The 13,886-nt window shown below is 45.2% G+C and overlaps 1 protein-coding gene across 1 annotated transcript in view; it reads left to right on the top strand.

The window, feature by feature from the left end:
* The window catches only part of Rcl1 (RNA terminal phosphate cyclase like 1), a 45,231-nt gene that overhangs the window by 16,789 nt on the left and 14,556 nt on the right, over positions 1 to 13,886 (top strand). Inside the window, exons 2-6 of the mRNA XM_041661463.1 lie at positions 856 to 927; positions 2,981 to 3,156; positions 5,970 to 6,044; positions 6,529 to 6,653; positions 12,288 to 12,413. Of these exons, the coding sequence (XP_041517397.1) occupies positions 856 to 927; positions 2,981 to 3,156; positions 5,970 to 6,044; positions 6,529 to 6,653; positions 12,288 to 12,413 (574 nt within the window). The remainder of the gene's footprint in view (positions 1 to 855; positions 928 to 2,980; positions 3,157 to 5,969; positions 6,045 to 6,528; positions 6,654 to 12,287; positions 12,414 to 13,886) is intronic.

Raw genomic sequence — 13,886 nt, 5'->3', positions numbered from 1 at the left:
AGAAAGGACAACGTCTGTGCTTTCTGCTCTTTCTTCTTTGGCACACTAATTACTTTTCAACCATCATGATAAAGCAGCGTGGCCAGAGCAAGTCAGAGTGTTTGGGCTTAACAGTTCCAGAGTGGTGAGAGCCTCTTGTCATGGGAGGCATGGCAGCATGCAGCAGACATGGTGACTAGGGCAGAAAGCTGAGAGCTCACACGTTGAACTGAGCTGGAAGTAGAGAGCATGAACTAGAAATGGTACAGGTATTTGAACCCTTAAAGCCCTTCTCCAGTGATGTATTTCCTCCAACATGACCAAACCTCTTAAACCTTGCCAAAAAGGGCTATAAGTGTCCAAATGCCCAAGAGTATGGATATGAGGGACATTTCTCATTCAAACCACCACATTTGGTGTGCCCCCTTAAGGTTCTTTACAGGTTGGATAGTTTTGAGGCAGAGTCTCACTATATGTCGCCTTGGAGCTCACTGTGTGGATAAAGCTGGCCTTGAACTCTGATCCTCTTGTCTTAGCCTCTCAAGTGCAGGGGTTAAAGTTGTGTGCTGTCATACCAGGCTTTTTTTTTTTTTATAGGTTCTACGTGGGTAAAAGAAGCATCCTATTAGATTGATAGAGTGCTGGGTGTGTATATATATACACACATATTTGCTGTTGGATATGAGAGCTGAATTGTTCTCGTCAGTGCCCTTTCATGCCTCAGGTCCCTCAACCCATGATTGAGGTGTCAGCCAGTTCCAGAAGGAACTCAGATGTGACGCCAGAAGCAAAGGTTCCTCTTCTCAGGACCTGGATGAGACGTGTTCTCTAGAAATGGTGCCTGACGGAAGAGTTTATCTTTTTTTCCCCTCACAGATTTTGAAGCAAGCTTTATAAGACTGTTGGACAAATTAACCAATGGTTCTCGAATTGAAATCAACCAAACGGGTAAGTGTCTTCCCTCTGTTCCTAAAAGCCCTTACGTGTACTACATAGGCATTCCTCTGCTTCTCTTTTGAATGGTATAAATGCTGGATTATGTTGAAACCACTTTACTAACCATTTTCCGTTATCATCATCATGAATGTTTAGAGAGGACCTTTGAAACTAACCCAAGAGAGTGCTAAGTGGAGATTGTAAGAAAAGTTCATTACGCTGAATCATTAATATATTAGTTTCAAATGGAAAGACCCAGCATGTTTATGGTATACTTATATACATACATACATACATATATATGCATACACATACAATTATACCATAAATATAAGCATAAATGTATGAAATCTCTCAATTCTTAAGAGGCATAATAGAACTAAGGCTGTAGGTTAGTGGTACAGTGCATGCCTACCTTGCTTAAGGTCCTAGGTCCAATTCTTAACACTGGAAGAAAAGAAATAAGGGAAATACACTTGATTTAGAATAATGGACAAGTAACTATTTCAGACAAAAGTGAGCATTCAGTTTTGCATATACTTGCCATATATGTAAGCATTTTGAATTTAGTATGTACAATCATGTTGAATTTTTACAGCAAACTCCCAGATATTCTGTATTGTAAGTACTGAAGTCTTTATTTTAAAAATTTGATTCAAATTTATATAAATAAATTTCAAGAAATTTGACAATCCCTTCAGCTCCTTCCTCTTCTAGACTTTTCCTTTAGGTAGTCTGTAATGAAGTATGCACGTTTGTTTCCCAGCCGCTCAGATCTGAATAATCACACAAAAGCTATATTAATTATAATACTGTTTGGCCAATAGCTCAGGTGTATTCCTAGCTAGCTCTTACATCTTAAAATAACCCATTTCATAGGCCACTATGAGGCTGTGGCCTATGGTAAGGTTCCAGTATCCCTCTTTGGCAGCTACATGGCATCTGTGACTCTGCCTACTCTCTCTATATATCTCTGTTCGGATTTCCTACCTGGCTTTACTCTGCTAACTCATTGGCTGAAACAGCTTTATTCATTATCCAATAAAAGCAACACAGATAGAGAAGAATATCCCGCAGCAGTAGTCATGTTGCAGTTCAGCGGGATTGTGCTTTTGCTGTTGTGTTGTCCTATGCTGGGCTCTCTGTGTTATTGTGGGTTATGGTTTAGTACTTTATTGTATAGATGGGTAGTCATTATTTAACTATCCCCTCTTGATTGCATTTGAGTTCCTTGATGGTTTTTCCTTTTTTGTTTCTAGAACCATTATCCACATTGAGTAGGAAGTAGGGCAGACACTAGTTGACACCAAGAACTATCCACCTACATTCCATAAAGGCTTCTTAACCTTTTCTGGATGCTCACTCTCTTAAGGAAGAAGGCAAATTTGGAGTCACAGGTGTCACTGTACCATGTAGATGTGCTGACCTCTGTCTGCATTCAGCCACACCTAATGGAGAACTGGCCCCGGATGATATGTCCACCTGCCCCTTTCTAGCTGTGCTTCCCTTGATAAATGCTGTGCGAATATTTTTGGATTGCATGAATATGTGAAAAACTGAACTAGAGTAATGATGAGGGTCCACTGACAAAATAAGATGAGATATTTCACTAACTAATATTAAAATAGCTCCCACTAATGATGTTCAATATCTCAAGGACCTGGGTTATGTGCGTTGTGTTTGGTAACGGGGTGAGTGACAGACCTCATTTGAGGGGTGTGTGTAGGATGTAGACCACTGGTGCTCTGAGACATTGGTCCACAGATGGATGGAAGCATGGTGTCTGTCAGGAGCCTGCTGTGCTCCCCTGTGACTGTGGCAGCTTACATGGTGTAGGGAGGAGTTTGTATATTACTGGTATTAAAGTGTATCCACAGTTCATTATTGTTCAGAGCCTAGGAGCTGGTGAGTCAGCTCTTGACATAAGCTTTGGCCTCTCAGGAATGACATTTGAGGTTCCTGGAGGCCTTGGATCAGATTCCCCTCGGAAGTCACTGTGTTTGTTGTCTTGATAATTAATTTTGTTTCTGCTGCATCGTTTGTTCTTTTCTTCCTCTCGGTTAAGGAACAACCTTGTATTACCAGCCTGGCCTCCTGTATGGTGGGTCTGTGGAGCACGACTGCAGTGTCCTCCGTGGCATTGGCTATTACCTCGAGGCTCTGCTTTGCCTGGCTCCATTTATGAAGCACCCATTAAAAATCGTCCTGCGAGGAGTGACCAATGACCAGGTTGACCCTTCGGTGAGTATTGATGTCAAACCATAGTGTGATTTTTGTTTTGTCCGTTGTCACAGCCCAGTTTCTTAGAAGAAAGTCTTTTGTAAGTACAGTTTTGTTTTCGCGGGCATTTCTCCTGCCGTTTGACTTGAGATGCAGAGTTGGTTAACTTACTCCAAGACCCAGCTGGGTCAAGCCCCGTGATCATCAAGATGGAGATGATGGCTAACATTCAGGTGCCTTTCTCTGTTGTGTCTATGGACCTGCAAAGCAGATGCTTGCTGTCTCATCTTGACATGAAGCATGGCTCCGCTGGCTGCAGTGTGGGAGTCTGGGCAAGGCCCATGTGAACACTGAGGCTATAGGGCAGGAAATGACATCTGGACTCTGCCACCGTACAATCCTGTAATATCTGGGCCTCGACCATTAACTCAAGGACTTTTCACTTAAGTTTCAGGCAGAGTGGACATGAGGGTGGCAGAGGAATGTGTGAGTGTTGGTAGTTGTGGGAAATAGCAAGCTTCTCCCTAAACATGTTAATTTTCCCATAGATAGGAGGGAAGTGGTTTAATACCTAACAAAAATTTTTATTTTGCTGAGCACAGTTGTCACACAGATTGTGTTAATGTCTTGTGGGGAGGGAAGGAGTCCACACTTTAGGACCCCTTGCTGTCTGGAAGAGGTTTCATACAGCAGACAGCATGCACTCGTCACCGAGAGGCATCTGTCGTCTCTGTAGATACAGGCCACGCTGTCTTCTGAGGGCAGCTACAGGGTGCTGCGAGTCTCCTGACTGGAAAGGAACAGTTAGTTAATGGTGACTGTTCATGCTTACCCAGGTTCCCCCTGTGGTCCCATTATGTAATGTGTTTCTGGGCAGTAAGTCCTCAGACTTACTCCTCAGTTCCTGGAAACTCAGCTATGTGGACTCTTCACAGGACGCTGACTCCAGGGCACAATCTGCCGTTTTCAGCTGTGGGTGAGGGTGCTCTGTCACCTGTGGAGAATTGTAAGTCAGTGCTTCTTGCCTGTCTCCCGCATTGTCCGGAAAGTCTAGGAAATGGTTCCCTTGGCTAAATAGGACAGGAGGTACTGGCACTGTTAGAGTGTAGGTAGGTAAAGTGTCTCAAATAATGGTAAACACACTGTGCCCTCCCTCGGTTTCATACCCATTCTATAACTGCTAATGCTCATAAACACTGATCTATACAAGATTTAAAAAACACTTCATGTATTAGTAAGAACAATCAGTTGATGAATTAATTTCCCCAGAAACAGTGCTTTAACCTTTACACAGCCTGCTTAAGCAAATCTGTTCTCATAGGGGATGCTTTATTTTTGCCAGCTATAATGATAATGACCTTGTTACCTGACTAGACTAAAACAGAGGTGTCTGATTTGGGGAAAGAGTAACTTCTTCAGCCTGGAGCCTCAGGCATCTTCTCTACTCTCTTCACCTGTGGCACTGCTCCCTGCACAAAGAATGGATTTCATGAGTAATTAATTCTTCCTCATTCTCTTGGGGTATGTAGCTAGAAACTGGAGGGCAGAAGCTGGCCCTGACAGAGGTGTGTGTGCTGCGTGGAGAGTCTGTCTCATTCCGATGGGCTTTGCTACTACAAAGTACCTGGGACTAGGTAGCTGGTAAATTAAAAACTTTCTTCTCTCTGGAAGCTGGGAAGTTCAAGAGATGGTTCACTTTGTAATGTGGTAGAGGGACATGTGAGAAATTGAACCAAACCTAACCTTGTATCACAACTTTGTTTCAAAGAGAAATAAGCCACTTTCCTGATACTGACCATTGTCTGTTAGTGAAGGCTGCATCTGATTTACTAAAGTGTCTAAAAGGGCCTGTAAATGTTACAATGACAAAGTTCAACTTAAGTTTTGGAGGAGACTGTCAAGATAGGGCAATTAGGGAGAGTTACTACAGGAAGGGAAACCAGTCACTGAGTTTTAGGGAAACTCTGGAATAGACTAGTGTTTAGGTTTGCATAAGCGCTCTATATAGTTTCCCACAAGCACATGTTTCTTATGATGTCTCCCTTGTTAAGTGATGCGTGCCTCTTGTATTTGTGGATGTGTTTAGCATTAACATTTAATTAAATTAGCGAACCTTTAATAAATTTGCTGGATTCTGTCCCTGCACACCCGGTCCATTCTAAATGTGTTCCTAGGCCTTCTACATCTTTCTCCTTCTGACCACTTGGAGGATAACTATTGAATCAGCCTATTAGACTGTGGCGTCGTGGAGATAGCAAGGCTTGACACATGTCTTAGGGAAGGGAATTTAAATTGCTGTGATATTTTTGACCGGGATCATGTAGCTCATTAGAGGCTGAGCTTGGGACCAGAACTAGGGCTCTGGTTTCTTCTGCTACCACCCTTGCCTCCTCTCATAGTGTAGCCTCCCCAGGCCCTTTGGATATGGATCAGATAACAATAATTGGCAAAGTCCTGCTGCGAACTGTCGGTGCTTTTGTAATTAGGCTTCATATTCCGCCTAAGCCCTCACATGTGCGGTGAGCACCTGTATCAGAATTCTTAGGGCTCAACATTGAGGAGTTCATTTGGTTCACTCTGACCTGGAGAGACAATGGCTCTAAGTGTTAAAAAGAGTATGCATAAGTATTGGGAAAAGATTAATGTATTAATGTTATAATAATATTTATTAATAAACTAATAAATAATGCCATGTGATACCTATGAAAATGAACAGAGATCCCAGTTTGTTTTCTGTGTGAGTCATAGCTGTCTCTTGAGTTTTGTTTGCTTCTTGAATTCTTATGTACATGTTCAAAATTTAATTAAAAATTCTTATTTGAAATAACTTGTAGGTTGATGTTCTTAAAGCAACAGCACTCCCTCTGTTGAAACAGTTTGGGATTGATGGAGAGTCATTTGAGCTAAAGGTAAGAATGTGTGAGCTGCTGGCTGTATATACCTAAGATATTTTTTTTTATTTAACTATTTGGAAGAAACATGCCACATTTCAAATCATCATATATCATGATGGTTTACAGGAGTGATGCTTCGAACCTTGAACTGAGAGACCTTTAATAAATAATGGCACCCTTTAATAATGGCAATGGCACCAGTAGCCAGTGGCACATGATACTTACTCTGCAGTAGGTGCTGTTATAAACACTTTACATGTACTGAGCCCTTCACACCACACCACAGCTCTTGATTAGCCGAGGACTAGAACTACATGGAGTCTTTCCCTTTGCCTCTTTTGTCTGAGTCACCCTGGTATAATTTGTGTCCCAGAGGTCCTGAGAATCCTTGGTGTCTTCAAAGCACAGTGGGGATGATTTAACCTTCCTGGATTTGGTGTCGAGAAGCCACGTTTTCTGTGTCTACACTGTCCTGTGTCCCCCTCATTGTTTTGTGCAGATCTTGCGACGGGGAATGCCTCCTGGCGGAGGAGGTGAAGTGCTTTTCTCATGCCCTGTAAGGAAGGTCCTGAAGCCCGTTCAGCTCACAGACCCAGGGAAAATCAAGCGAATCAGAGGGATGGCGTATCCTTTGCGTTGGATCCTAAGTCTTTTCTTGCCTCGTGGAGTGAACAACTCCACTTGTTTCCACTATTTGCATCTTAGACACCAATCTCCTAAAAGCTGGGGATCCGGGACAATGGAGGATTTTGGAGAGGCTGGAATCCTAGCACTCTGTTCTGTTGTGAAGTGCGTCTTCTGTGTCCTTTGGGGGAAGATCACTTTGTACACCTCAGTGTTAAACTTCAGAATGTTTCCGTTAACTGTATCCTGCTTTGCAGATAAGGAAAAGCTTTGTTTTGCTAATAATGTCACTTAGCTAATTGGCACATCTGGGATTTAAACCTTGTCAGTAACCCCAGGCTTTTAACCTCTACATTTTTTTCCTGGAGAAAAGCAGGGACATTTGAAAGTCTTAGAGGATGGAGGCTTGTGAAGTAGGTAGGGCAATAAAGGGGGCTGCTTCAGTGAGAAAAGGGAGCCTTTGCAGAGGAAGTGGTACTCTGGGGCATGGCTAGTAATGCAGGCCAGCAGGACTTGGGTGATCAGTGGCCGTTGATGCACACAGTGGGGTAGGAATTGAGCAGGAGCCGGTGAAGAACTGAGGGCCATTTTCAGCGGTTGGTCTTTATTTAAAAGTGATTTTCATCTGGAGAACAAATTTGCATATTAGGAGGACACCTTCAGTGGTCATGTAAGAACTTGGGTGGAATATTTGGAGAGTATGGTTGTGGAGGAAAATCACCTAATGGCAGCCACTTAGTGGTAGTGGTGACAGAAGTATTGTGCCCTACAGCAAAGATGGGCGAGAGCTGCTACTGAGAGGCCGTAGAGGGAGAGCACATGGCACACACGGAAGAGGATCGGGATCATTGGGAAGGGCTTTGATGCTTCTCACCGAGGCTTGCAGGTAGGGGTGTTGCTATGACAGTAGCTACAGCAGGGTGGAATGGGGCGAGGGTGAGTTCCGTGTTACACATGCTGATTTGATGGCTCCTGTGAACAAGTCTAGGAAGGACATTGGAGTTGAGGATCTGTAGCTCTGGGGCAAGATGAGGGCCAGAAGTGAATGCTTTGAAGTCAGCAGTCATGAAGAAGGCAGAGAGGAGACTGGAACCCCAGGAGGCCTGCAGAACTGGAAAGTAAAGACTGGACCTCCTGGAAGCCCAAGCCAGCACCCGCTAAGGCGCTGAAGAGTCCGTCTTGGCAGGGAAAAACTGAAGGCCTGGAAAGAGCTTTTCTTTAGAGGTGATGGAGGCGGAAGATACATGACCTGTTCTGGGCTGTGGGGGGACAGGGAAGCAGCTGAGTTAGAGTTGTTCTGTGTAGAGTCTCCACAGGAAAGATGAGGAGAGGGCTCGGTGAAGAGATCATGCAGAATACACTTCCTTTTGAAGACAGGTTGTGCCTAGGCAAATGGCTTGGGCTGTGAAGTGCTTGCCTTGCAAACATGACCTGAGTTTGGGTCCCCAGTTGTTGTAGTGGCCTGTGTATAGCTCTGCTACTTGGAAAGCAGATACGGGATCACTGGGTGTAGTTGGTTATTTCACTGTTTTGGCTCATTGCTCTTACGGGAGGCCCACCACCCAGCTCACAAATAAATACATTGAGCAAGTACTCTGTGACTTGCTGTGTAGCTGGTGACTGGTCCCTGAAGTCTCCTTCTTTTTTCACTCCTAGATCTCTCTTCCCTGATATCTCCTTTTTATTCTCTCTGCCTGCCAGCCCCTCCCATCCTTTCTCTGGCCTAGGTACTGGCCGTTCAGCTCTTTGTTAGAGAGAGCAACCTGGTGTTTTAGACAGGCAAAGTAACACAGCTTCACAGAGTTGAACCAATGCAACATAAATAATGCAGCACATCTTTGCTTCACTAAAACAAATGTTCCACAGCATGAACAAATGTAACACATCTTAAAATAATATTCCACAGTACCCAGGGCTTGCTAGCTAGCCAGCCTGTCCTAATAAGTAGCCCAGGGTTAATGAGTCTGGTGAGCTCCTGATATGGATGGGATTGGAAGGGAGTTTTGGATAAGTTTCAGGTTAAGGTAAAAGGGGGAATGTGGTGGTGTTCCTGGCGTTGTCCTCTGGCCTCCACATGTGAGTACACATATGAGCACTGCTGCAGAAACAAACTAGAAAGGTTGTTCGTGATTTGAGCGTTCTGTAGGCTGGAAAAAGTGAATTTAGGGGAGGGGACTCTGGGACAAAGTGACAAGATGATTCGGGTCCCAGGGGCGGGACTTAGTGGTCCTCCTGCTCGCTGCTGCTCACCCTTTCGTTGGTTGACTGATGCACCAGACCTGTTCTGTCTACCACATGGGCTGTCACGAAGTTAACTGAGGTAGGCATGTGCAGTGTAAGGACTGCAGCTGTAGGTACACCGTTGGTAGGTGGTGGCTTCTCTTGTTCATAGGGTGTATGTTCACATTTACGAGCACACAGCAGGGTTTGTTCAAGGTAGAACTTTGTGGAGGTGGGTAGGAAGGGTTGGGGTGAGTTTTCAAATTGAGATGTGCTGAATTGAGGCCAAAGACGGGACAGAGATTGGGTTGGAATAAAGGTGTGACAGGAATGGCAAAGGTGTGCTGTCACAGTGTGGGGTGGTGACTGAAGGTGACAGCCGCAAGGGTTCAGATGAAGTTGAGATTTTTTTTCATGATGGCAGCCTGGCAGGAGATGCCGATGAGCAAGAGGGCCTGTTTCCTCCAGGGATGGAGCATCTGGCAGGGGGGGGGTGGGGGGGTGGGTAGCGCAAGATGGAGGTGGAGAGGCAGGATGAAGCAGTTGCCAGGATGGGCATCACTTAGTAAGGTGGCAGAACCCACACTTTCTGGAGAAGGCAGAGGTCAAGGGATTGGAAGCCTGAGATTGAAGGTCAGGCCTGGCGGACATAAGTGTATGTGCTTTAAAGAACGAGGGATCGAATGGAAGAAAACTGTTGGTGTTTTGTCTCGGGAAGTGGTAAGGGTGAAACTTTGTCCTCCCTGACTTTCCCTACTAATGTCCTTTGAACCTTCCCCATGTGGAATCTGAGGCAGGAGATAACTTGTGAGGTGCCACGTCCCTCCCTCCTGAGTGAAGCCGACAGAACTCCTAACCTGGCACAGATCCGCCCATGGAAGCACTCCTGGCACCCTGGGTCACATTCCTGTCTAGCCCAAACTCTCTAGCCCCCAGTTATCCAAACTGTCATTTACCAGGCCGCTCAAAGCAATGCAGGCTTGCTTTTCTACCTTGCCTGTTTCAGAACCTGAGGAAAAGCTGTAGTTAATTCTGTGTGTTTTGCTTCTGTGGGCTGGTTTGGCTTTTACTGAGCGCCTCCTTGTTCTCACATTGGGAGATCTGTGGTTTTAACTGGTACCCTCTCATCCCACTACTCCCAACCCCCAGTGCTGCTTTTCCCTCTTTGAGGTCTGTGACTAAGGAGACAGGTCCTGGGAAGGAGCTGCTGGTGGCTGCAGCTGTGACTACAGAGTAGTCCCCTTTTATTGGCTGCCTTCCGCCCACTCTGACAGGAGAGAGGCCACTGGCTCTCTGTTTCATGCTGCTGATCCGGAGCTCATGGTTCAGTGTGGAGGAGTTAGGTACAGAAGCTCGGGGCACGCAGGAGAGCCTGCTGGGTTGGGAAGACAGGCAGAGCCGGGGAGGTTGGGATTTGTGGCACAATCTGACTGTTTCTCCTGTCAGTAGAGAAGCTAGTTTGAGTCTTTTGGTCTTTTTTTTTCACACATGTATGTACGTGCAGTACAGCCCAAACACAGCCTCCGCTTGTCCTCTGTTTTCCCTGTCTTGTGAGGGGTAAGAGGACGCTGATTTGTTTTTTTCTGTAGTCAGATCTCTTTAGCTCTGAGCAAGGGTCTCTCTTGGTTGTACATCCCATGTACCCTGTAGTAAGGCCCCGTCACAGGGTTGACTTGAGCATAGAATAAGGAGATATGTATGTGAAAGAGCTTTGGGATCCGTGAGTGCTCTGGGGTTGTCTCGGGGTGGGGACATCTGAGCTATCCTAGGGAGAGTGGGTAGACTCAGATTCCAAAAAGATGGCACCCTCTCAGTTCAGAGACTGAGATCTGAAGTGTTTGTCTAAACTGTCCAAAGTGCATTCTGGACAGAGACATGGTGATGAAACTGGGTTCTTTGTGTACTGAAAAATCCCCTTTTCTGCTCTTTCCCCATTTTGGATTTGTCCTTTGAGTCAAATCAAATATTTATTGAGTGTTTCTGAGTACAAAAGTGGAACTGTGGAGAGTTGTGTGGGAATCGGCAGTAAAGCCCCTGCCCTCATGCAGTAAGGACAAGATGTGTCTGAAGGGAGACGTGGTACGTTCAAGTCGGGTGCTGGCTGGAGGGCTGCACGCAGGAGGCGTCTGTGGACTGAAGAGTGACGGAAGGCAGTTGAGGTGAAGACAGCGTGGATGGAGATAGGTGAGCAGGCTGGGGAGGCTGGACAGCAGGATCCAGGAGGTTGCTCTTTAGCAGTGTTCAGACCCAGACAAGGAGAGGAGCTGGCGACAGGCCAGGCCCCATGCCAGCATTTGTTTCTTAGTTCTAATGAAAATTGAGTGTCTTATTAATAGTAATTATTGAACAGCTTTATGGGAATGGGCAGATGACACTGTGCTGGAGTCCATATGGATTATCATGGTGGTGGGAAGACAGCGTGTTTTTGTTCTCATTGCTTAGTCCTGCACCTGTATCTACACATCAGCTCTAGAGAGGATGCACTGCACCTTGGAAGCAGGGTCAGGGAGAGTCTGTCTCTGTTACAAAGTTTTAATTTGGGGTTATGGGTCCACATCCTCAAGCACTGACCCTTTCTGCTAATTTCTTCCTCCATTTTTGGGGTTCCTTGTAGGAAGCAGGGTAGTAGTTTTCTCCAGAGAACAGCAAGTAGAGGCCCCTCTGTCCTCACAGATGCAGTAACTAACTCTTAAGTAATAGAAAATTTTATTGGAAAACCTGTGGTCTTTCAAACAACAGACTCCTTGGACTCTCACTTTCTGCCTCTCTGTCCCCTCTGTTGACATCCTGGGCAGTGGGCTGGGATTGACCCAGGGCCACCCCACTCTGGTATCTGGCCTGACCTTATGTTCCTAGAGAGGCTTCTTATAGCAGTCTGGCTACACAAAGATACCAGAGTGTCCTCTGGTCTCCACAGGGAGCCTGGCTGTGGTTTGAAGAAGCAGACATCGTCACACTGTAGAGTGGAACAGTTACAGAGAAAGGGTTGTTCGGAAGTCAGGGTTGGGCTGTGGGAGCTGACTTTTAACAAACAGATATATTTGGTTTTTCAAGACAGGATTCTCTGTATAATCCTGGCCGTCCTGGAGTTCACTCTGTAGACCAGACTGGCTTTCAACTCAAGAGATCCTCTTGCCTCTGCCTCCCGAGTGCTGGGATCAAAAGTGTGCACTACCACCATCTGACTTGACTTTATACTTTTCATTATAGGAGTCTAGATTCTTTTTCATCTTGGCTTTTAACCATTTTTTATAATAATGAAATATTGAATGATGGAACTATTAAGCTAAATAATAATAGTTGTATGACAATGGAATCATAAGTCCCAGCATGACATAAACCCCCTAGCCTTCTAACCTGCATCCCTCTGCTCCGTCACCCAAGTATCATGACTTCCTTAACCCTGGGCTGCAGGTACTCAGTGCGCGTATCCCCTCAGATGGCAAACCGGATTGTGGACTCTGCCAGGAGCATCCTCAACAAGTTCATACCCGACATCTATATTTACACAGACCACATGAAAGGCGTTAACTCTGGCAAGTGAGTGCCCTTTAAAAGAGGTTTCCAATGGAGAAGGCTGCACCACTCCTTTCTGGTTTTTATTTATTTATTTTTTCACTTCTCATTTTACTGGTTTGAATCTAAAGTTTTCAGGTTTCTCTCCCGAAAATAAAAACATTGGATTCTACAATTATCTACTTGGGTTAAGAAGTCGCTTTTCTTCTAAGGGGCAGCCCCTCACAGCTGTCTGAGGTGAAGAAGGGGGGATGAGTGTGAGTGAGCAGTCTGGCTTTCACACAGCCCAGTGGAAAGTGATGGTGTCAGAGGTCAGGGCTGGAAGGATGTGTACACAGAGCTGGCCCTTCCCCCTGGGGGTAAAAAGGTCATTGACATTTCCATACCTTTTGTTACTCAACCACCAGAACATTCTTCATTGAGTGTAATGATGTATCCCCAGGATAACTGTAAACATTATATTTAAAGAGAGTGTATGTGTTCTATCAATGTGTGTAGCACTCAGTGCAAACGATAGAAATGGTAACTCCTAATGTTGGCCTTTTCTTCCTGCCTTCTACCTTAGCTGTAGGTGTGGAATAGATGGGTCAGTTCTATTTTGGAGGGCATTGAGAGGGCTGGGGAAAGATAGTGGTAGCGAAGCTGAGTGTTCCAGGATAGTCTGTTCTCAGATCTCTCGCTTTACTGGAGTGGGCAGGAGGGAAACAGTGCAGGCCTGGAGGCCGTGCTGCCTGCCACCAGCTATAGTATAGTGAGTAGCGGCCATACATATAGATCAGGGTATGGACGTGATGTTCATTAGCTTCAAAGTCCATTAGAAAGTTATGTATAAAAGCAATATGCGATTTTCATTTATGTTTAGTCTTTAAACTCCAAGTTACTGGTCATAAATCATTGTTAAATCATGTCTGGATTACCCCAATCTGATCAAGTGATGGAGCCACACAAGGAGGAAGGGTCATTACAATGTGGTGTTCAAGGCCTGGAGCCCTGGGAGCCAGCACCTCTTAGTAACAGCTGTTAGTACTTAGACCATCATGCACATTGGCCCAGTTTGGTACATTGTGACTTACACAGTCATTACTTAAAAAAAAAAAAAAAAGTAATAAGTGATTTTTTTCTGTGTTGGGAAGCTGAGCTTTGCAAATGGCCAGTGTGATCCTCAGTGATGCTGTGTGCACACTGCCTCCAAGCTAGATGTGCAGGTTTGCCTTGTGACTCAAAGGCGTCTTGTATGTCGCACTAGAATTTTATACGTGTCTCTAGTGATGACTGATGTTTGTTAAATATGAGTCAGATGCTCTGGAACCTTGGCTTTGGTAGGTGGTACAAACCTCTGACTAAGTAGATAATTGTTTTCAAGAAGTTAGAATCTGGGCAATAGAATTCTTCCACGTAGGAAGTCACTACCGTGCGTGCAGAGCATCATTAGCCAGCTTTGGTGGTGCATGTCTACAATCCTAGTCCTCCTTGCAGGCTGAGACAGCAGGATTGTGA

The sequence above is a fragment of the Microtus oregoni genome, unplaced genomic scaffold (assembly GCF_018167655.1).
Source record: "Microtus oregoni isolate MIOR12 unplaced genomic scaffold, Mior012 000012F_ref0000307, whole genome shotgun sequence".
Lineage (NCBI taxonomy): Eukaryota > Metazoa > Chordata > Mammalia > Rodentia > Cricetidae > Microtus > Microtus oregoni.
The sequence above is the reverse complement of the archived record's forward strand: the minus strand, read 5'-3'. Positions and strand labels throughout refer to the sequence as shown.